At 40.5% G+C, this 21,765-nt stretch overlaps 1 protein-coding gene across 1 annotated transcript in view; it reads right to left on the bottom strand.

Moving 5' to 3' along the window:
- The window catches only part of LOC117901802 (sericin 1), a 61,499-nt gene that overhangs the window by 38,075 nt on the left and 1,659 nt on the right, over positions 1-21,765 (bottom strand). The window contains exon 2 of the mRNA XM_034812715.1: positions 10,541-10,741. Coding sequence (XP_034668606.1) covers positions 10,541-10,595 — 55 coding nt within the window. The 5' untranslated portion in view covers positions 10,596-10,741. The remainder of the gene's footprint in view (positions 1-10,540; positions 10,742-21,765) is intronic.

Here is a 21,765-nt window from a genome sequence, read left to right as displayed (position 1 = left end):
AGAGAGAGAGCGACAGAGCGCGAGAGACCAATGAATGTTCATAATGATGCTCATGATCATGATGATTGTGGCACGTGAAGACATGCCAAATGTTTATGACTTTGGCCAAGGTAATAATTTGCCAACAAAACCATTTCTGGGGGACTGACTGACTGCTGCAGCAGGAGGCTGCCTGCCTCCTCTTGATGATGATGATGATGATGGGCCATCATAATGATGATAATTTGCATTTTAAATGCGCGACAAACTGCCACAAGACACAAGAAACAAAAGGGGCACCACTAGATACTCGGCACGTCTTGGGCATGGAGGCATCTCTATGTCTGGTGGGGACTACGGCTACGGCTACGGCTACCCATTTGAATACTCAACTCCTCAAGTCACATACATACATATCTAGGCATAAAGTACTCCCCATCACAGGTTCTCTCTCTCTCTCTCTGTCTATATTCGTAGAAGGAGTCACCATATTTGGCATTGAAGAGACCCGACCCAAAACAAAAACAAAATAAACGAAAACGACGAAAAAGATCGTCGTTTGGGCCACAGAGCCACATACAAATTTGTCACACGAAATTGGTGTTTGTGACAAATAGAGAAAGGAGTATCCAAGTATCCAAGTATCCAAAGAGCCTACGCGACGCAGAGGCACGGAGATGAATGCTCTTTTGAGGCGACAAGTGATTGAACTATTATGCTGAAGGCCCAAATAGGATTGGTGGCTCAGAGTCACTGGAGGATAATAAACGCTCGCTCATGCACAGTGCTTTGCACCTCATATGCATATTGTACTGTTACCAGAGTTTTGCATAATTTCCCCTTTGCTGTACCCCAAACAATTTGGAGTGGAGTGGATCCTCTGGGTGACAGCGTTGGCTGCGTGTTGTGTGAACTATTAGCCAGTGTGTCCCCCCCAAAGGAGTGACGACCAGTGGACGAGGTTCTTTAAATTGAAGTTAGGGCATACGGAAACTGAATCCAAGTTGATTCCATGAGAAAGTAGAATTTATGGTATGAGCTCTTGTTTGGAACTGAACTTTGGAATACATTTATTTATATTTTATATATCATTATATGATCCAACAATTTTCCTATGATCTAATTATGAATAAACTGATAAAGAAAACCAAAGAAAAACAGCGGATCTTAGGTAATCTCTTGCCAATATTTACACTATAAATAGATCATTCATGCATTCCATCAAAACTTCCATCAAAAAGTAAATGAAAAACTAACCCAGAAACATCTCTTGGCCCCTGTCTAGTAAATTCTGAGATAAGAGAACCCAAAGATCATTTACATGCTTTTGACAATGAGCCAGATAAGGGAAAACCTGAACTTTAAAAGGTGAAACACAACAGGGAGAGAGATGCACAGAGAACTCCAACGAGATACCCACTCGTACTGGCACCATTATTATCTGTGAGATACGAGTAAATCACTATTCACCGGCAATATCCGGGGCTAGAAGATAACGATCTCCGTGAAATGGCAAATTTTTTTTAATAGTTTTTCCCTCCCTCTCGCTCCTGCTCTTTCTCTCTCTCTTGAGGCAATCTTTGAATGCAGCCACACAAAAATCCACAAGAGACCAGCTAATTGAGACATCATCAGACAGGGGGCAAGAAGGTGCCTGGGAGTGAAGGGGAGGAGCTGCTGCAAGAAGAAGGCTAAGTAAACATTAAAAAAACGTCTAAGAAATCGTTGTGTTTTTAACGAATTTCCAATACTCTTTTGCCAGAGAAAGTTCTGGTTTGGAAGGGTTTTGAATTTAAATGATCCGTCTTTGAAAAGAGTTCATGCAATGGGAATTAAGATACACCATGGAAAATAAATCCCAAAAGAAGTCCAGACAAACCATTCCTTGCTGTTACCTTCCCTCAATGCCTTTACCTTTTTGTAGTGTATGGAAAAATACCTTCAACTTTAACTGCAGCTTCATGGGGCAAGAAGGCAAAAGTGTAAATAGCGCATAAAGCGCCAGAGGAAGTTGAAGTTGCAGAAGGAACGAAACGAAACGAACCTAAGCCCTCGCGTAAAAATCAACAGAACCGGGCAACAATTTAATGGCAATTTTACAGCCTTCTATCTTCCAGGTTCGAGTGCAAGCCATGCCCCGCTACCCCACTATCCCGCTGCTGTGATAATGAAGATTAGATGGCAAGGTAAAAGGCAAAGGTACCCGTACTCGTGGTAGTACTCTCTAGGCGAAAGTCAAAGCTAAAAATGATTGCAGATGTTAAATTTTGTGTCATTTTTGCGGTTGGTTCTTGCCAGGACAAAACAGGAAGTCGTTTTTAACGATGCTCTGGCTACTCTGGCCACCACTAATTTGAGGTTTCAGACGCAGTCGTAAAATAAAATAAAAGAAGGCAAAGTGAAAACTTCATTAGAAGCAACATAAAAAAAATATATTCATATAAATAAAGTGCTAGAAATTCACTTTGTTAAAAACATTTTGTTTGGCCAAGGGAGTGGACTGACTGATTGACTGATTGACAACTCTGACTCCGAACATTGACCTCTCTCTCTCCTCCAGATGGAACAGGCACAGACGGACTCAGGGGGTATGCTGTTTCTGTTGCTGTACTCACAATTTGGTTGGTACGTGATCGCATAATGAATAACTTTCAAATTGAATAATCAAACAGACGCGTCGAGACTGTGTGCCTGTGCCCGAGTGTGTGTGTGTTTGTTGGGTGTCATAAAGCCAAGTCGAGGCCGAGCGTAAAAACCTGGCCAAGACTGTTTGCCCGGCCGAGTGTCGTTCGCCGTTCGCTGATGTCTTGGGGTCACGCGCATCGTGAAGGAGGCAGAGAGGCAAACAAAAACCGAAACAGAAATGAAAAAAAAACCACCAACATCAACCAAAGAATGCCCAAAAAGCTGTTAAGACTTTGTCAAGATCTTTACTGTGCTTTTTTTTGGGTGCTATTCCCATTCCAATGTGGGGGATCATAACTGTTTTATGGGGCAAAAGTTGAGGGGAAGGCGCAGATGTGTCTGTGGGATCGAATCAGATATGGCAACGAAATTATCCATATAATTGCACCTCTAGGTGATTGGATGATATCTGAAATTAGTTTGGAAGTGGTTTACTTTCAACAGAATTTGATTTTCCTTTCATACGATGGCCTCGTAGAAACCTTGAGAGTTCCGCCAAGAGTTTCGCTTTAAAGAAGCTTCCAGTTCTGTTAAGAGATTTCCCTTTTTGGAGATCGTTTACGACCTCACACTCGCTCCTCCCTTCCCTTGGACACCGCCAACCACTAAATTGGTTAAAAATGTTAATAAGTTCTGACATTTTGGGATACACACACAGCAAACTCAGTACATCCCATGCCATTCCATACGAACCCAACCCAACCCAAACCCATTCCAGCCCATCCGATCGCACAATATGTATATAGCCTTCGATCTCTCTCTCTCTCTCTCTCTTCTTGTCTTCCCTTTCCTCTCCCTTACTTTATATTTAAGTTTTTTTTTGTTTTTTTGCCATTTCATCAATATTTTGCTCACGTTGCGACATTTTGTCAATATCTGCGCCAATGATCGTCGCCGTTTGGTCTGGACCCCTGCCCCTCCCCTCGTACAGCCTGTAGCAGCACCTCTCTCTTTTTCTCCAGACACCCCCGCTATATCCAGCTCTCTTCCACCTTCTCCTTCTTGTGCTACTGTTGTTTCTCCTTCTCCACGTTCCTTCATTACGCTTTGGGAGCAGGGCGCGCGCAAGAGTCGTTTCAATGATTTTTTAATTGAATTCTAAAAGCGTTTTCAGTTCTGAGGGGAGCTACGCTTTGGCATCTGTTTGTGTGTGTGAGTTCATGTACATATGAAGAGAGAATCAACCTTGTTATGCCCTGTGCGAGAGGCTCGTGCGATTATCTTGGTAGGTTTGGAACAAAAAGCCGGAAGAATTCCTTACTATCACACAGACTTCTAAAATCTGATTTCTAGCTCAATTTGAAAATTATCTTAATTAAAATTTGTTTAAAAATGTATTTTTCAGGTGGAAATATCAGTTCAAGAATGTTTTTACCACGATTCTGTGGGTGCAAAAACACCCATATTATAAATCTGAAAGTGTATAACAAATTCATTGCAAAATAAGTCAAAATTCCATGCATTTTGGAATGTGACTTGCTTCTGTGTTGGCCTGTGTTTGGTTTTTTTCGAAACTTTGGATACAACTTTGAGGTTTTGGAGCTCTTGAAGCTTTTTTAATGGACAAGACTCGACTTTGCATTGATTGTTGTTGCTTTTGTTTGCTGATGATTTTATTGAGCACTTTTTGTTGCTGTTGTTGTTCTGCTTCCCCAGTGATTGTTGGTATATTTTTTGTTGTGTTGAAGTTTTATTTTTTATTCGCTCGCGCTCTTGGACTTGACAATTACACGGACTTTTTTTCATGGCATTTCAATGACGTTCGTTAAATTTGTTACAGTCATGGTTAACACAGATACACACGTACAAATAAAAAATCCACAGTCAGACACACATACACACACTCCAATGAAGAGATACTCGTACACTCGTGAAATTTATGGGCGCCTAACGTTTTTTTTTAACGCTGTTTATTTTCTGTAGTTGCTTTTTGCTCATACGGCAGCCACACCATACAGTTCAAGTTCAATTGTTAATGTAAAAATGTGTCTCTTTTTTTTCTGCTGTATTCATTTTTAATTATTTGCAATTTTCGCTTGACCAGAATGAGGCCCCGTGGCAGGTGCTGGTACCATCCCTCGCTCTACGGATCTCCCAGTTGGATAGACTCCAAAGAGTGACCTTTTGCAGTTTCTTATTGCTGGCTGACCGAAAGCGCTTAATTAATATCAATTACTATTCAATTAGTGATTGCTAAGCTAAGCGGAGCCGCTGGAATAAAAGGTCACTGGGAATTAATGAACTTTTGGCTTTCTCTGTCTCAGTGCCCATAAAAGGTGAGACTCGGGATCAAGATGCTCAGCGAATGAGTAGAAACCTTTGGCGAAATGTCGGTGCTTAGGGGATGGGCGGAGAGAGAACATTGATTGGGCGGAGACGTTGGAACATACAAATTTTAAGTAAAGAAGACTGCTGTAGGCAAATCCAAAGAGTGAGAAAAAAAAGAGTAAAAACTGTCTATCATCATGGACCTCCCACCTGAGCACGTTTACGCGGCCTTACCTCACAGCCTCATGTAATAAATTATAATAAATCCATTAAAATTGAGTTACATTTCCCTTCCATCTCTATCAATATCTGCTTTATGGCCAGTACATAAATTTCCCTGTACTTAAATTCAACTTAAGATCAAGCTAAATGTAGGAGCTAGTCCCCTTCCGCTGGACATGGTTCAACTACACTTTCCAAACCAAAATTTCTTTGTCGTTTTGTACACTTGGAAGCCCAGATTCATTGGCAATTGAAAGCCTGACCCTAATGACAGCAGGCTGACTCTGGGAAAAGCGTTAAAACCAACTATTCAAAGCCGTTCTGTAATGCCTATAGATTACAGAGAACCAACAGCAAATACAGTGGTTCGCTCGCCTAGCCAAAGAATTCCAAGCCAGACAATAAGCATAACTCAAGAGACGGTGCAAAAGTCAAGTCAAGACTCATTATTGATGTGGGGATCGGCATGGCCTAGAGATGTGAAGTCTAGGAGTGGGATAAGAGGTCAAAATATATCATAGAAGTTATAACTTGGATTCCTGTTCATATTTGACGTGAGGCATGACATAATTTGAGTGAATGGGTTATCTAATTATCGATTTGTGTACCGATTGCCTACGACAAACATTATTTGCATCGATCTGCGATGTTATCTGCTTCACGCTACCATCTCTAGCATGCCGTTTAATGTACAGGCGTCACCACGAAGGTTGGTGCGCGGGTGTGTCGACACACACGTTGGAGCCAGTTGGACACATTGGGTGACAATTATCGAGCTCTGAACTGAGCTCTGACTTGACTTGAGTGGCAGCCAATAATCACTGTACGAGTATGTGATTACATACATATGTAGATACAAATCTGTGTCTACAGCTGCATTTAAAAATGTAGTACTGAAGACTTTACCTAAAGATCAGTCGAAATCCAGAAAGTATGTGGCAAATAATAATTTTATGAACAAAATGTATTACAATACAAATATTAGTCCTACGTTTCAATGTAGAACTCGTTTGTAATTTTTTGTTTCCTTGTATTTAAAGAACCGATTCTTAGTGCTATAATAATGAACACAATTGTACAATACCAGTGTCAACCCTCGGTCCTTAGCCCGGTGTTGGGTCGCCTTCGGCCCAGGCGGAATTTTTCGTTGTGTACAGTTTTTTTTTTGGTTTTTATTTTTCTGTTATTTGCTTTTGGCTGTGACCGCGACGCGTATAATTTACACGTTTTGCTCATTTGCGATTCTAGGCTCGAAACAGAAACAAAAACAACAAAAAATACGAAATGAATTAAAATCCGTACTCAATACCCAGCCAAAGAGAGAGAGAGAGAGAGAGGGGGAGAGCTTCTGCGGCTGAGCAACTTCGGCAAGAGGGTTACGATACTTTTTCCCTCCTTCTCACCCTCTTCAGACTGAGTGAAATTCCGACAAGTGGCATAATTGCGCCCTGCGGCGGCTACCGTGCCACGAGAGGGATTCCAGAGAGGAGGCAAGAGGCTGGCACCGGCACCCAAGTGGCCATCGATATACACGGGAGGAACAAAAAATCGCAAATCATAACTGCAGCAACAACAAACAATAAATAAGTGCACAGCGCACAGAAGAGAACTGCAACTGCAGTGCGCGCGCAACGTGCAGCGCTGGGGCACCACCACGTAAGGCCATGCCCCCCATGCCATGCCAAAGAGCAACAAGTGTGCGTGTCCCAAGTCGTTTCCACTGCCGCGCTACGAGTGCAAAGTTGAGAGCCAGACATAAAAAAACCGACTGCAAAGGGAAGCGATATAGAGGGAGGAAGAGAGAGAGAGAGAGAAGCACACTGAGAAGCTGCTGCGCAGTCGCCTTCCAAAGTCATTGGCGACGCGACTGACTCTGCTGCACGCCATCGGCATATAAAGCATGCGCAGGGAAGAGACGCGACGAGAGCTTAAAAGCTTTTCCCTATACTAAATGACAGATGCCCTTTCCAGGAATGGAATTTAATGGCACACACAACAAACGAATATGTTTTGAAATATTTTATGGAATATCTACATATACTCTGCACATGCGAGAAGGTACATCTCAAATGGAAACACTATAAGAGACAAAGCAAGCAACGCTCTTATGGATTTTTGGTAGTTTCGATACATTAAAGTTATTCATATAACAGTCGTCAGTCTTTTTGGTGAATTAATAGACAATGCATAAACGGAACTACAGCTGCAATATCACGGACTTATCGCAATAAATCAGAAAAATAGGTTTTAAATAAAAGAGCATCATAAATTCTTGTTAATATAATTTAAGGAACAAAAAACGTCCCATTACCCTCGCTTCTTATTCTTCTCATACAATATTTGCCTCTCTGCCTCCTCGATCAGCAGTACCGACAGAACGAACAGAGTTTCAGTCCCGCCAGACCCGAGACCCGAAAGACAAACAGACAGACAGCAAGAAGTCAACATTCCATGGCCACTCGCAGGGCATAGGTTCGCGTCAAAGGTTTCCGAGTCAAGTCAAGTCAAGCAAAAAAAAACCAAAAACAACAAAATCAGTGAGCAGAGGAATGGAATCATGGAGAGGGGGAGAGAAGCGAAGAGACGAGAAGATGAGAGTGAAAAGCGCAAAAGGCAAACACAAGAACAAAAGCGAGGAATCAGCAGCAGCAGCAGCAGCCGGGATGCATTATAACCTTTGCCTGACGCTGAAGCTGACGATGCTGCAGCATCTCATATTGATATTGTACAAGTATTCGTTGTCATACCCTGTACAGAAAGGGTATTATCAATTTGTTTGGGTGGTGTGTAACGCAGAACAGGTAGCACTTGGAGGGTTTTAAAGTTTTTAGTTATTTTTAGAACATTTTTGTCGATACACCATACACCTTTATGGAACCTATTAGAGCTCTACTATATCCTCCCACAAGGGTATCTTAAACTTCGCTAGAAATCTCTTTTAACCTTCTTTCTGGCTTTTATATTAGCTTGCTGTGGTCTTCGTATCTTGGTCGGGGTCTGGGTCTCCACGCAAGATCTGAACGGGTCGCTTCTGTATTGGAAGAATCTTGCCCTTTCCTCACTTCCTCGTCTGTGGACTTCAACGCTGAATCCGACTCGTTTTGCATTTTAATTTTTACCCAACGACGAGCGATCTTTTTCATCATTATCATCATCATCGTCGTCGCCGCATCGTCGCTTCGTCGTTGGCTTGTTTATTTTTATTTTTGATTATTTTCATTTTAAAGCTCCTTGCAGTCCGATATTTTTTGTTGCTTTTGTTTTTTATCGCCACTTGTCGGCCATTTGGGCGTTCATTTGTGTCTCCCTCTAACCTCGCTCCCTCTCACCACTCTTTCTTTTGGGGACCCGCAGCTCGGGCTGGAGCCCCGGTCAAAGTCAAGTCAAATCGCAAGAGGCATCGAAATTGCGTTCATTCCTTATATTTTTTAACTTTTATTTAATGAAAAATTTGCATGTTGAATGCTTAATTTTTGCCGCAATGCCCCAGCAATGCTCTCGAAGTGAACTTACTGATTCCGGGGAGCTGTTTGGGTAGCAGACATTTTTGTTGTATGGTCAAAAGGTTGTCACAACAGGCAGGGCAAGGCGTACAAGTTTCAGGTACAGTTTACAAAAGCATACAAAGGGATATGAGATAAGTACATCCGTAAGCTTTTAAAGCTTTACGTGCGAGTGTGGTAAGCTTCAGTTTGTCCTGGAAGCAAAATAATCTATAGCTGATGGCATAATTCATAGATATCCTTTAATTCCTTATTTCACTTATTTTAAACTGAAATCTTTCTCTAATTCAAACGAAATTTCTTCCGATTCTAAATTGCGCAGGCATTTATTTTTCACGAAAATTAAATTTTTGCCATACCTTCATTTCATTCATAAATTAATTTAATTAATACAATTATTATATTGCTAATTGCGCCACGTGCCGCTTTACGGATTTATTACCATTATTATGTTAAAAAGATCTGCTAAGCTACGTTGGAAGAGAGAGAGAGAGGAGTACTGGCAAGCTCTCGCGGAAGCACTTGCGTTAAGGAACTTGATATGATATGATAGTTCCACCCCCAAGACACTAGAAAAAAGTGATCTATCAATATTAAAACGTTAATCGAACAGTTGCAATCATTATAGCCATTTCAGTCACCTTTTCTGACGTCATAGAAAAACCCCAATTCTGTCTCGTTCGGTGACTCGGTTCGATCCGTTTTGTTTGTGATCTCCGTTCTACCTTTTACTTTTTTTTTGTACTGATTAACCGATTTATATCTATATGTATGGGTATGTACACAAGTATGTATTTATTTTCTGTTTGGCTTATAACTTTTTGTGTGTGTTTCACAATGTGCATGTCGAACAGAAATTCTCGTTTTTGCATGCTGACTGCCGCTGTCTCGGAGTGACCAAAGCAAAAGCAAAAGTTGAAGCCAAAGCAAAAGTTAAAGCAAAAGTCAAAGGTGAGGCCCCATGACATCATGGCTCTGTAGGAGACTTGTACTTGACTCCCTGCAGTAGAAGCAAGTGAAACGTTGAAAGATCTTTCAACAGAAAATAAAAACCCAGAACACCATTCAATCTAATTAATCCATCCACAAAAAACAAAAACACATCCACAATACAAACAAATAAAAAAGAAAACAAATGTCACACGCCCATAAATAAAATGTGAAAACAGAACCCACAACATCAGATCAACCTCCTCCCTCCGCGAGTGAGCCAAAGGTGAGACAAATTTACGGCAGCAACAAACGGAAAAAAATGTTAATAAAAAAAGCACAAAGCAAACAAACAAAAACAGAAACAAAAACCATTTGATCATAGACTGCAACGAGGGGGCCAGTCGTTGACGGCCTTTCGACGACCGATCCGCAAGAAATATAAACCCCGAAACGAATCGAAAAACATAAAGAATACAATAACAAATAAAGCAAAAGGAAAACAAATAGAAATTAGGAACATGTTTGGGCTATTGAGACACCCTTTAGAGAAAATATTCAATGCAAAGCAGCTCAACAGAATCGAGTGATTCATCTTGGGCATTATTATGATTCATTGAAGTACTCAAAAGAACAGTCATTAAGAAACAGCTTTGTTGAGCAATTTACTAACGTTTAAACGTTTCAGCCTAGCTGTGTCTTTGATTGTTAACTTTAGGAGCATAATATCAGAAGTTGTGAAATATAAAGTACTAAAATAATCATTTTCTTACTTTTCTTAAAGCCCTAAGTCCTAATCAACACCTCTCACATTCCGTGGCGTACAGGGTACAAGGGGATACAAAGACGGCTCAAAAACAAGAGCGTAAAGCGATAGTTGAACTTTCAACACCTTTTTCACTCGCCGCCCCGAGGCACCTATTGCAGGGGAGGAAGCACAAAGCATTACTTACCGGAATAACACCAGGCTGGCCATACTACTGTTGTCTCCGTATCAATTTCCTTCATTATGGGGGCTCAACATATTGTCAAACCACCGCTACTGCTGCCGCCGCTGCTGCTCCCACTCTCCCTGTCGCACTTTTCAACTATCTCTTTTGCTCTTTCCAGGCGGTGTGTCTCTTTCGCTCTTGCGTGTGTTACAAGTGGCCCCTCTGCAAGTGAGAGAAGTGAAGGCAGGAAATAAGTAGTAAGTAGTGAGGAGAGCATGGACAAATCATGAGTCTTATAAAATTATTTTAATTTTAATTTCAATTAAGTTGCCAGAGCCACAACTTTTGCAAGCAATTTTCAGTTGTGTTTTTGGCCATTTATGTTGCTAATTTATCTTTGTTCGTTTTATCCACCCGTCCGTCCGCGTGTCCCTCGTGATGGTTCAGTAGTCATCATCATCATCATATAATACTGGTTGTATCTGTGTGTACGCGTATCTATGAATGTATCTGCCAAGTGTGCAGTTTGTCTAGTCGTCAGGTGTTTGCTTAATTAATTTACCGCCTGTCAAATGTATCTACGAGTGTTCTTCTCTTTACGCTTTGTTTTTGGGTAATTAAATGCTATTAAATGCTGTCAAAATTAATGCATTTCTTGGGTTAATGTATTTATTTTGGCTATTATTTGGTAACGGATGGATTTTAATTCATATTAATTGTACAAATGAGCAGCAAGGGATATAACTCTAAATGTTTGCTAAATAAACATAGACTTAGCAGAGGTGCACACAGATCTTCAACCCTATAAACAAACCAAACATTTTCCTATAGATATGTATTTTCAAAATATTCTGTCTTCCATTCCAGCTCAAAACTAATTCAAAAGCTTATAGCTCCGTTTCTAGTGTTTCCGACAGCCCCATATAAGCTGCATTTTTCTGTCTACGAAATGATTCAACAACATCCACTAGGCAAATTCCAAAAATATAGAGCTAATGCCTAAAATCAAATATGACATTAAAACATGTCTTGGAACCTCGTTGGAATTGGTTCGGAACTTTAACCTTTGCTGTTTTAGTTGATGAAACAAAGGAAAAGTTTAAGGTCGCGTTGGCGGCTATCAAATATTTAAACAGCTTTTTGCATTTATATTATGCATTTATTGCTCTCCTCTCTCTCTATCTCTCTCCGTCGCTCTTTTACGGTTTGCTGCTTCTGCCTCTGTCTCTGTTTTTGCTTTGTTTCGGTTTGTATTTTTCCAACTCAAATTGAAATTTGAATTTACCTTTTTGATTGTTTAAACGTTGATTGCCCTCAACAAGTGTCTATTGTTGCATTTTGTGTTGTATTTGTTGCTAACTAACAGTAGTGGCGGCGAAGCTGCCAAGCTGCCAGACTGATTGACTGATTGAACTGCTGTCCAGATGTCATTTAGGCGTGTATCCGCCGTAGTAGTCTCAATATTTATTGTTTTTAAACTATGTCCCTTGTCCCTTGTATATCAACATATATTATGGCAAATTTTATATTTCTTGCCGGTTTTTCTGTGTTTTTTCGACAAAGTTTAAGTTTTACTTAGTTGAAATCATATATCGTACCACAAGCCGACAGCTTTGAGAATCTTTATCTTCTATTCTGTCCTTTAAAAGTTGGACAACCAAAAATCTTTGAATCTGATATTTTCCGAACTGAATCTGTATAAGTAACGGATAGCATTTGTCGAATTATTTATTTATTTAGTAATTTTTTTACCTTTTTACTTTTTTACGTATTTCCCCGACTTCTAGCACTTTTATACCGATTTAAATATAATAAAATTCTTCAACTTTTTGAAATGTTGTTGTGGTTTTATTTATATTTAATTAACGATTGGAAATTGATTTATTTTAATTAGCTTGCTGCTTGAATTTAATGGATACAAATAATATATTATTCGGACAATCAACATTTGTGTGTGCTTTGTATCTTTGAACTTTCAAAATATTGTTTATTTGAGGCCCGGTTTTGGAATATCTTCTTTTTATCTGTATTTTTGTTTGAGTGACTTTTGACTTTTAAACTTGATTTTTTTGCGTTTCACTTTTTTGGAGCTCTTGGATTTGCATATGTTCGGTATTTCTTTCTTTATCACTTTTTCCCCTCTCTCTCTCAAACGCACTATCACGCACTCACTCTCTTGCACACTATTTCACCCTCTTTCTCTTTGCTTTCTTTCGGTGTCCCATTCATTTATTGTTGGTCACGTGCACTGTGCTATTCAGCTACCCGCGTAAACCGATTTGTATCCGTCGTCTGTTGGGGACACGTGAGATTTCTGTGTAAAAATATCCGCCAGTAGTCGTACAAAAAACAGCTTCGGAATGAACTTTTGTTTTATCTCTTTGCGATTTATTTTTAGTTTAGGGATTAGTTGTGCTCCCCCTCGGCACGAGAGGCTGTTACAGTTACGGTTATGTGACGGATGCGCTCTCGAGTTGTATATTTGTTTGATCACTTTTAAGCTGCTAATCTGCTTCTCCGCACAACTCCCACGCAATTTTCCGTATATTTTTATATTCTGTCTGTATTTACGCGCGCGCGAATCGATCACTGATAAAGCGGTCGGTCTCTTTTTTCGCACACCTTCCAAAGCAAAGCACACGACGACGCAAGCACGAGCAAAACCGTACTGAACGAGCGGTCCCAATAAGAACGAGCCCTCGTCCAATAAGAAAACAACAAAACGAGCAAGAGGAAGAGGAGCCGCAGCACACACGTGCAGTCCAAAGAGAGTAAGACAGAGAGCCGCAGTCAGCTGTGTCTGATTTGAGAGAGAGAAAAGCTTAAGAGAGCGTTTGATGATCAGTCGATACTCACATAAGAGACAGGTGGCTTATGTTTTTGGTAGCTTTTTCCTGATTTAATTTGGTTTCTTAATTATTTATGCCATCCACTGAGCTCGGAGCTTCCGAGAAATAAAAAGTTAGCTTTTTGGAAGAGTTTAAGAGAGAGCCGGAGGCACTTTATCAGCACAGTAAATGCTCTCACGTGAACAATGTTTTTGAATGAATTTTCTGAATTTAAGAGAGTCTTAGTTATCAGTACAGTAAGAGCTAGAGTTTATTCCTCTCTTCTGCGGGCAAGCTTAAGAGAGCGTACGAAGTGAGTAAACAGTGTTTTATCAGTACAGTAAAAGCTGACAAGCGAGACAGGTGGATTTCCAATTATAAATCTCCTTCCGATGATGACCACTGTACTCCAATCTCTCTTTGAATTCTCTCTCATCTTTCATTTCTTCTCTTCATGTGAACTGCACTCCATATTCTCAGCGCAAAAAAAGGGTTCACTGAAGGTCAGCTGGTCAGAGTTCAAGTGGCAATGAGAATGAGCGGCCATGGCGGAATGTGACAAGAATGAGAGAGAGAAACGCAGCGGCGATAAAAACGGTAACAACAGCAACAGCTTTACAACGTTGGAAAGAGGTGCCAAGAGCGAGGAGGACAGACAGAGGTGGAGTATTAGAATATGTGAGGTGGGGTTAGGAGAGGAGAGGCCGCAGTCTGACGGATAACAAAGTGTAGGCGTAACTGTAACTGTATTTGTGGAGAGAGAGAGAGAGATACGCAGACAGACGCATATCTGTGCCGTTGCTGCGTCCGTCGCCTGGCCATTTGATACTTTGGCCTCGTCACTCGTCAATCAACAGAAACAACAGGGTACACGAAGGGGAAGGGGCTAGAGGAAGGAGCAGTGGCACAGTGGCAGAACCAGTGGCAGTCGCAGCAGCGGTGCAAGCAGCAGACATATTGCAGTTTGCAGTTTCCAGTTGTGTTCCGTTATTTGTCCAGTGTTGCATTGCACTTTCCCTCATATTTTTCTAGCTGTTTGTCCAGTTGTTGTTTGATAGAACCGAACCCCATAGATAGATTGGGTAACGTAAACCATATGCATATTAATTTCTCATATAACACCATTATATTCTAATGAATAAATCTGTCCATCGTCCTTATCGCATGACATATGCATACGTGTATGTATTTTCAGTGAAAATCAAAATCGATATGTGGCTCCAAGCGTGGATGTGGACGACCTGAACAACCTTAAGATCAACAGAACTCAGAAAACAGCAACAGGCCACAGACAGCAGACGTCAAATAAAAAGTATAAGAAAAATAAATGTGTATATATTGGATACCTCTTAATGGTGGAGTATAAAGGGTATATTAGACAGCTGAAAAGTTATGGAAGAGGCAGCTTTCTTGTCCTTTACTACTGTTTATAGTAAATAACTAAAGAGACTGGTGCAACTTGTTTCTCTATCCAAAATAATGTCTACTTTAAAATCAGTAAAGATTTAAGATCAATAAATATTCTTTTCATTTCCAAAGACCTTCTGTGATCAGTCCAGCACAGTTATCTACTCTAAATCATAAAAATCGTATGAGAAAGATCAGTTTCGAAAATCTCCCATTGATAAATCCAATTATCAAGTACACCCAATGTCTTAATGAAACAGATTTAATCGTTTTTGCTTGTTTTACATAAATATAAGTATTTATGTACAAACATATGGATGTACATATATAGAGTCCACAGGCTACAGCCACAGATGAGAGATCCGCACACTTAACCCAAAACGAGACCAAAAAGGCGAAACAGAGGCGACCGGGCCATGACGGGATCGGCGGCAGCGGCGACGACGACCAACGACCGACGACCGATGCGACGGCAACGTCGACGGCGACCTGAGTTGGCGGTGAAATATTTTTAGAACTCATGCGACCGATGGCGGCAGGGTGGGCCGGCGGGGGGAGGGATGCCAGGGGCAAAGGGGACATGCATATATTGTAGTACTCCGGTATCTGTATCTCAGGCAGAGCCCCAACCTCAGGTCTGTCTGCCTTTTTTTGCGCTTGCAGGGCGCTCAGCGAGAGAGAGAGGTCAGAAGGTCTGTGATCTTTTGCAAAGAAAAAAAAAACAAAAACAAAAACAATTCTCCGAACTGCAGAGAAGAACAAAAGGCAGCCTGGCAAGCGTTCGAGTGTGTGTGTGTGGGTATCTGTGAGATACATTTTTGCTGTTCACATATAGATATATCTATAGGAATATCTATATGTGTTTCAGTGTGTGTGTGTGTGTCTGTTGGCCGGGCAAAAAGTCAAATGACAGCAATCTTTGGTTAGATAAATAGGTAAAAACCCAAGAGATATGTATCTAGGTATCCAACAGATACTACACGCAGAGAAATCTTATTGCCTTTGTGGTAAAAAATGGAATTTCTACCTTCAAGTGACAGCCGTAAGTGATCCGGTAAACAAAAAGAATCGATGTTTAGAGAATTGTATCCCTATTGATTTGATTTCTCCAATTACCAAAATCCCAATTCATTGCAATGGCATTTAATCTCTTTAAATTCATATTAAATGTTGTATCTTTTTGTTTTAACTTTTTTTTTTAACCCCACACACAAGATCTTCAAGCGCAATTCATCTCCTCTTGAAATGAATATTTTGTCAAGGGTGTAGGCTATATATTCTCAGATACTATGCCATACATACATATATGCATGAATATCTTTACCTAAAACGTACGACAACCACGCAGTACATCAATGAATCAAAAAAAATAACCGAAGAGCAGGCGACAGATCGTTGGGGAGAGCACAGACCCCGTGGCAAGGTGAGAGGTGAGAGGCGCAGCAGTATCTGCCACGAGAAAACGAAACAAAAAAGAAGAAAACCAACAACGACAAAAGTTGACAACGAGATGCTACGTATGCGGAGTATATGCCACAGAATGCCGCCAGGTTGGCTGATGGAGGGGCAAGTCAAGGTGTGTTGAAGTATGGGCCCATGTCTCCCTCAGTGCTTGGGCCTGTGTGTGGGTCGATCTTCAATGTTTGCAAAATCGCAAGAAACCGAAGGAAAGGCTTGAAAGAGATGGCAAGAGATGCCGCTTTTGTGCCGCCTGCAAACCGAAAGACAGTTCGACAGTTCATACCAATTGAATCGTTTGCCAAACACGCGTCAACAACAACGATCCAACAATCCAAAAGATCCAAAAGATTCAACATCCCGCAGACAAGACTTGCACTGCATATCAGCGGATAACATGCTCTTAACCTTTCACAGTGTGGCTTAGCGTTTATGCTTTGTCGCTTTTATTTGCTTTCATAAGGTTTTAATTAACGAGTTGCTCGACTTGAGGAAAATAAGCAAAGAAATGTAAGGAGATGATATGATTTTTCTGTGTGCAAAGTGGAAAATATTTATTACAAGTATTTTTAAACATCCAAAAATCCTGGTGCGTTCTTTAATCTAAAAACTCGGCTGCCAACTTCAAATTCTTTGGAAAATATATGTAAGTACAGCTACATTTTTATGGCGTAATTCCGATTTTTGGCTTTTGACTTAGACATCGTTGGACATGTTCTTATTTCATGATTTCTGGAAAGACTTTTTTAATCTTATCTTCTACTTAGAGGAAATGGGGATCAGAGGATTTGCAGCGCAGAAAAGAAATAATATACATTGTACATATCGTCTTTAGTCATCACTGTTGAGATTATTGTACATATTTCGGTAGAACTTCTTCACGACTCGGGACAACCATAGCTGCATCTTCATAAATCTCGGTATCTAAAAGAATATACTCATAAATAATTCTTTTCCATGTGATCCCTATTCTCAAATTAATTGTGTTTTTTCGGAGTGATCATTAGATGTCCTCTGTCAAGCTTCCTCTCTTTCCCTGTAATTAGAATCTTCAGTACCACCGTACCATACGTCCTTATGGCTATCTCCATTTCTCTTGTGGCCCTCCAATAAGCCACATAACAAATGTGGTGCAAACTGTCGTTGGAGCACTCTCTCAGAGCCGTTTGTCACACTGTCAAAAATAACGTCAGATCGTTTGCCAGTCAGTCTGTCTGTCAGTCACAGTCACCTCCAACAGCAACAGCAACATCAACGCAGACACATTCAGATACACTTGCAATTTTTTGTTGCTTTTGTTGGATTTGTTTCTTTTTTTGCGCGCATCTAAAAATAAAACAACACTGAAAATGCTAATGCCAAGCGCCCGTACGACCGACCGATCGACACCGACATCGACCGATGCCCAGACCTCAACAAACCGAACGCCCGTTTGCCCTCACACAGATACTCGTACTCGCACTTCCCCCAGATACACCGAGACAGACACAAAGATACATCTACATCCACATTCACATGCAAACATGTCCCCAAAATGACAGCGACATATTGCGCGCCTCGAGAGTTCACTTCAGTCGAGAGTTTGAACTGATCTGAATATACTTTTAGTAGGCACTGCCTCTGTGCTTGTGTGTGTGTGTGGGGGTATCTTTCATGTGAATATATACATATGTAGGTATGTGGATATAGATATTCGTACTCTATATACCTTGTAGATGGACGGCGACGGCACACGCTGCTCACACGAGTCTTTGCTTAGGAGTCTGCCAATTGTCAGGACATATTCGTACACACAGACAGTGCATTACGCAGCTGTAAGGCTGGAAAGCTATAGAGCTATTGCAATTTATCGGTTGATAAATTGACAGGGTTCCAAGTTAAAATATGTTAAAATATCATTCGAATTTGAAGACCATTCGATTAGGGGGAATATGGAAGTCTTATTGGCAATCAGCATGAAATAAAGAAGATTTTTACTCATATAAAAAATAACAACTGAGCTGAAAACCCTTTCTTGGTCAATTTAGAATACCTTTTTTAGATTTTTCCAACATTTATAGCTTTGCAACGCACTGTAAGACCATAGGCCTGTGAATATGTACTTGTCTTTTTTTGCTTGCTTATTTTTTTGTTAACCAAACTACAACTCAACTCTCTGTCAGACGACAGACTGACTGCAGACTCTTTTTGGATAGAGGGAGAACAGGGACCCGGACTGAGACTGAGACTGAGGCTGAGACCCGACCCAAAGCTGGAGTCAAGTCGATGTCGAGGCGTGTGGGCAGCCCCCAGTCTCAGCCTCAACAGCCAGCGCGCGTGTTGAGTTCAGTCTTTTTTATGTTTTCTTCTCGTTTTGCACCAGTTTCAGTGAAGCCTGTCGCTGGGGATAACGACAGAAAGAAAAAACTTTAAGCCAAGAAGTGCTGGCCGACAAGACGACAAAGATCGTTTTGGGGCCGGCTTGAGGGGTCAGGTCGTGTGGCAACTGTACTCGAAAAGTGACACCTGCAAATGCAGGTCAAAAGCAAGCGAGGCGGAAGCAGATGACTAGAGTGGTTATGGGCATGACTGACAGCTTTGCGTGTTGCAGAATTGCAGAATGGAGAGGGCAGAACGAGTGGTTTAAATATCCTTGCCAGAAATAATAAGCTTTCAAAATAATTGTTTGAAGCAGATGATTATAAGTTGGATTTCTTATGTGCAAAGTTTACAAGTAATCGAAAGATCTGCATAAATTCTGATAAATGTAACTAGGCTACAAAAGACGTCAGAGTAACTCCTGAGTTCAACCCGTTTTGTAGGCACTTTATTATTCAAAGCGAATTTCGTGGGCTTCGCAACATTTGAGGCTTATAAATTACATAATTTAGTTCGTTTTCATTAATTAAAAATCAATAAAAAGAAAATTACCTACGCAAAAACTATTCTCAATGACTGGCATATTCTTGAGATAATTATCACATAAAGGATATTTCATTTGAATGATTTTCCAGTTTCTAAAAAATTCACTAATGATCTCTCGACCCTTTTAAACTGCGCTCGAAGAAATCAGCATATTTTAACAGCCTCCCTTCCACTTATCTTTATTGATCTTCAACCTCTTGACCCACCTAGACGACCGCACGTTTTAGCATAAACCCGACCAAAACTGAAAAGTGGATTAAAGCCACAACAAAACGCCTGGCTTGTAACCCATAAAGCCTAAAGCTTGATCAATTCAATGCATATAAATATTAATATTAACAGAAACAAAAACACACTGAAACTGAAACGAAAACAAAATGTAAAAACAATATGTATGCAGGCATTAACACGTTTTGGCCATAAACCATGAATAGATTCAAGCTATAAATAGACAACAAAGGCGAAAACCAAAATATTTATAAAACATATGATAAGCATTAAATCTAATACGGTTCTTGGTTCTAGGGCATATCTAAACGACTCATCACCAGTTAATTTATGCGGATAGAGACCACAGAAAAACGTCAAAGGTGAACCAGATTGTGGGAAAGAGAGGGAACAGAATGGTCCAGGCCATATCCATCTATCCACTGATTTCTAAACCTCCGAGAGCGGTTCGTTTTTCACAGAGTCATTCGTGGAATTTATATGGAATAATCTATGTTGTTTTCTATACTATTTTTCTTGTAGTTTCTATTACATCTAACTGACCTTTCGGTTATTCCATAGTCCCCAGTCTCGACTTCCGTTTTGGGCCAAACTTCCAACGGCTTTTTGTTTCTGAATGGAATTTGCAAGTTCATTGAAAAATTCGCAAACAAGCAGATGTCAGGGGAGCCAGCCATGGCTGGTGTGTAGCTATCAGATATCATCATATAATCAGGCGGCATATAAATGCTTACCTCACAAACGGACGGACTGACTCTTGTCACTTGATAGATCACCATCGTATGACGAGCATCGTACAAAATATGAAAAATATAAATGCTAATAATAACAAATTCAACAATTTCCTGCAACTCACATCATAATTCTGCTGTATGCCCGCACCGTTCCGTTTCTTCTTCTGCCCTGCCCATTTCATGTCATTAGCGGACTCTAAAGTAAATATTTGACGAAGACAAACGAACCCACAGAGCTCCACAGTAACTTCATCCATAACCCGTTCTTCCCCAACAGCAAAAGAGGAGATGAAAAATAATAATAATAAAAATCAAGTGACGATCACTTTGAGGGCTTTGAGGGCGTTCTTAGGGTGTATAGAAGTGTTACTTTTAAAGATAGAGCTAAAATGTACGACCCATAAATAATTGTATGAGATGTATGCACTTTTTTAAAATATATTCTTAAATTCTTATATTTAACTGCCAAGGGTATTAAATATTCGATACTTGCTGCGTCCTCTGAAGATCACTCCACTGACGTTTCCCCCTTTGGAGATGAGTTCGGGAATTGAGTAAACCGATCGCCGCCGACTCTGTTTTATCCCCCGTTTCTTTTGATTTTCTTGGGGCTTTTTGTTTGCTGACTGTGACACATTTTTGTCACATGAACTGGCGACGAAAGAACCGATCCCAGTGGATCCTCAAAAAAAAGGGCCAAGAAGTTTACTTTATGTACTCGCTGTGCTTGCCTTCATATTTTGTCAGCATTTTTTTCGTGGGGAAGATCTCACTGATCACTGTATCATAATTGAAACGATCGATCGCATTTTGTTATGGTCTCTCTCTTGCTGTATCTGATTTTGTTGTGTATTTCTTTTTTGCTTATAATTTGATCTTTTGACAGATCAAAGATCGACTGAACCTTAAGGTTAATCACTGACCGCAGCCTCGAACCGTTTTTGTTTGATTTGAGCCGCCTCGTGAAATCATATATTCGTACTCGCAGCATCCACTTTGTCTGCCACAGCCACAGCAGCTCTTTGCTCTCCCCCCCATGGATGATTGAGTGCCGATCTGGGCGCCCACACACTCGATCTCTCACATGTGTGTATGTGAGTGTGTGTGTTTGTGTGTTAATGATCGCAAATGTCGTGATTTTAGTTGAGAGTGGGTTGAGTTGAGGCGGCGAGGTGCTGAACTTTAATTAAACGCAAAACCGAAATGTGCTTTTTGCTCACATTCTGAACTTTGATACATTACAATGCAACGGGCAGCAGGCAGAAACAGCAGAAGGGGAAAATACATGGCAAGTTAGTCTGTGATGTTTGATGCACTGAAATTCGCTGATTAACAGATGGCTCTGTCCCCTGTATATGGGAGGAATCTATGAGCTAACAACAATCGCATAACGAGAGAGAACCTTCGAATATTGACTGAGATCAGTGAGGAATTGTATAACAAATTTTGTGTTGTGCTATTTAATTATTTACAGTGGCTACGAGTATTTAACCTAAAAGGTGTGGAAAATTTATACAAAGTTTCATAAAATATAACTTTTGGCTATATTTTACTTATTATGGAACTGTGGGATCTTTTCGAAACTATCGATTTTTATAAAGATGCATTCTTAAATATGTGAAATATTCCAGATTAGCCCAAATCTGTTGTGAACTCCTCGGATTTATTTTTAATTTGTGTTACACTC

Source organism: Drosophila subobscura, chromosome U, assembly GCF_008121235.1.
Source record: "Drosophila subobscura isolate 14011-0131.10 chromosome U, UCBerk_Dsub_1.0, whole genome shotgun sequence".
NCBI classification, from domain to species: domain Eukaryota; kingdom Metazoa; phylum Arthropoda; class Insecta; order Diptera; family Drosophilidae; genus Drosophila; species Drosophila subobscura.
Note: the sequence above shows the minus strand (reverse complement) of the source record. Positions and strands in the feature narration are given on the sequence as shown.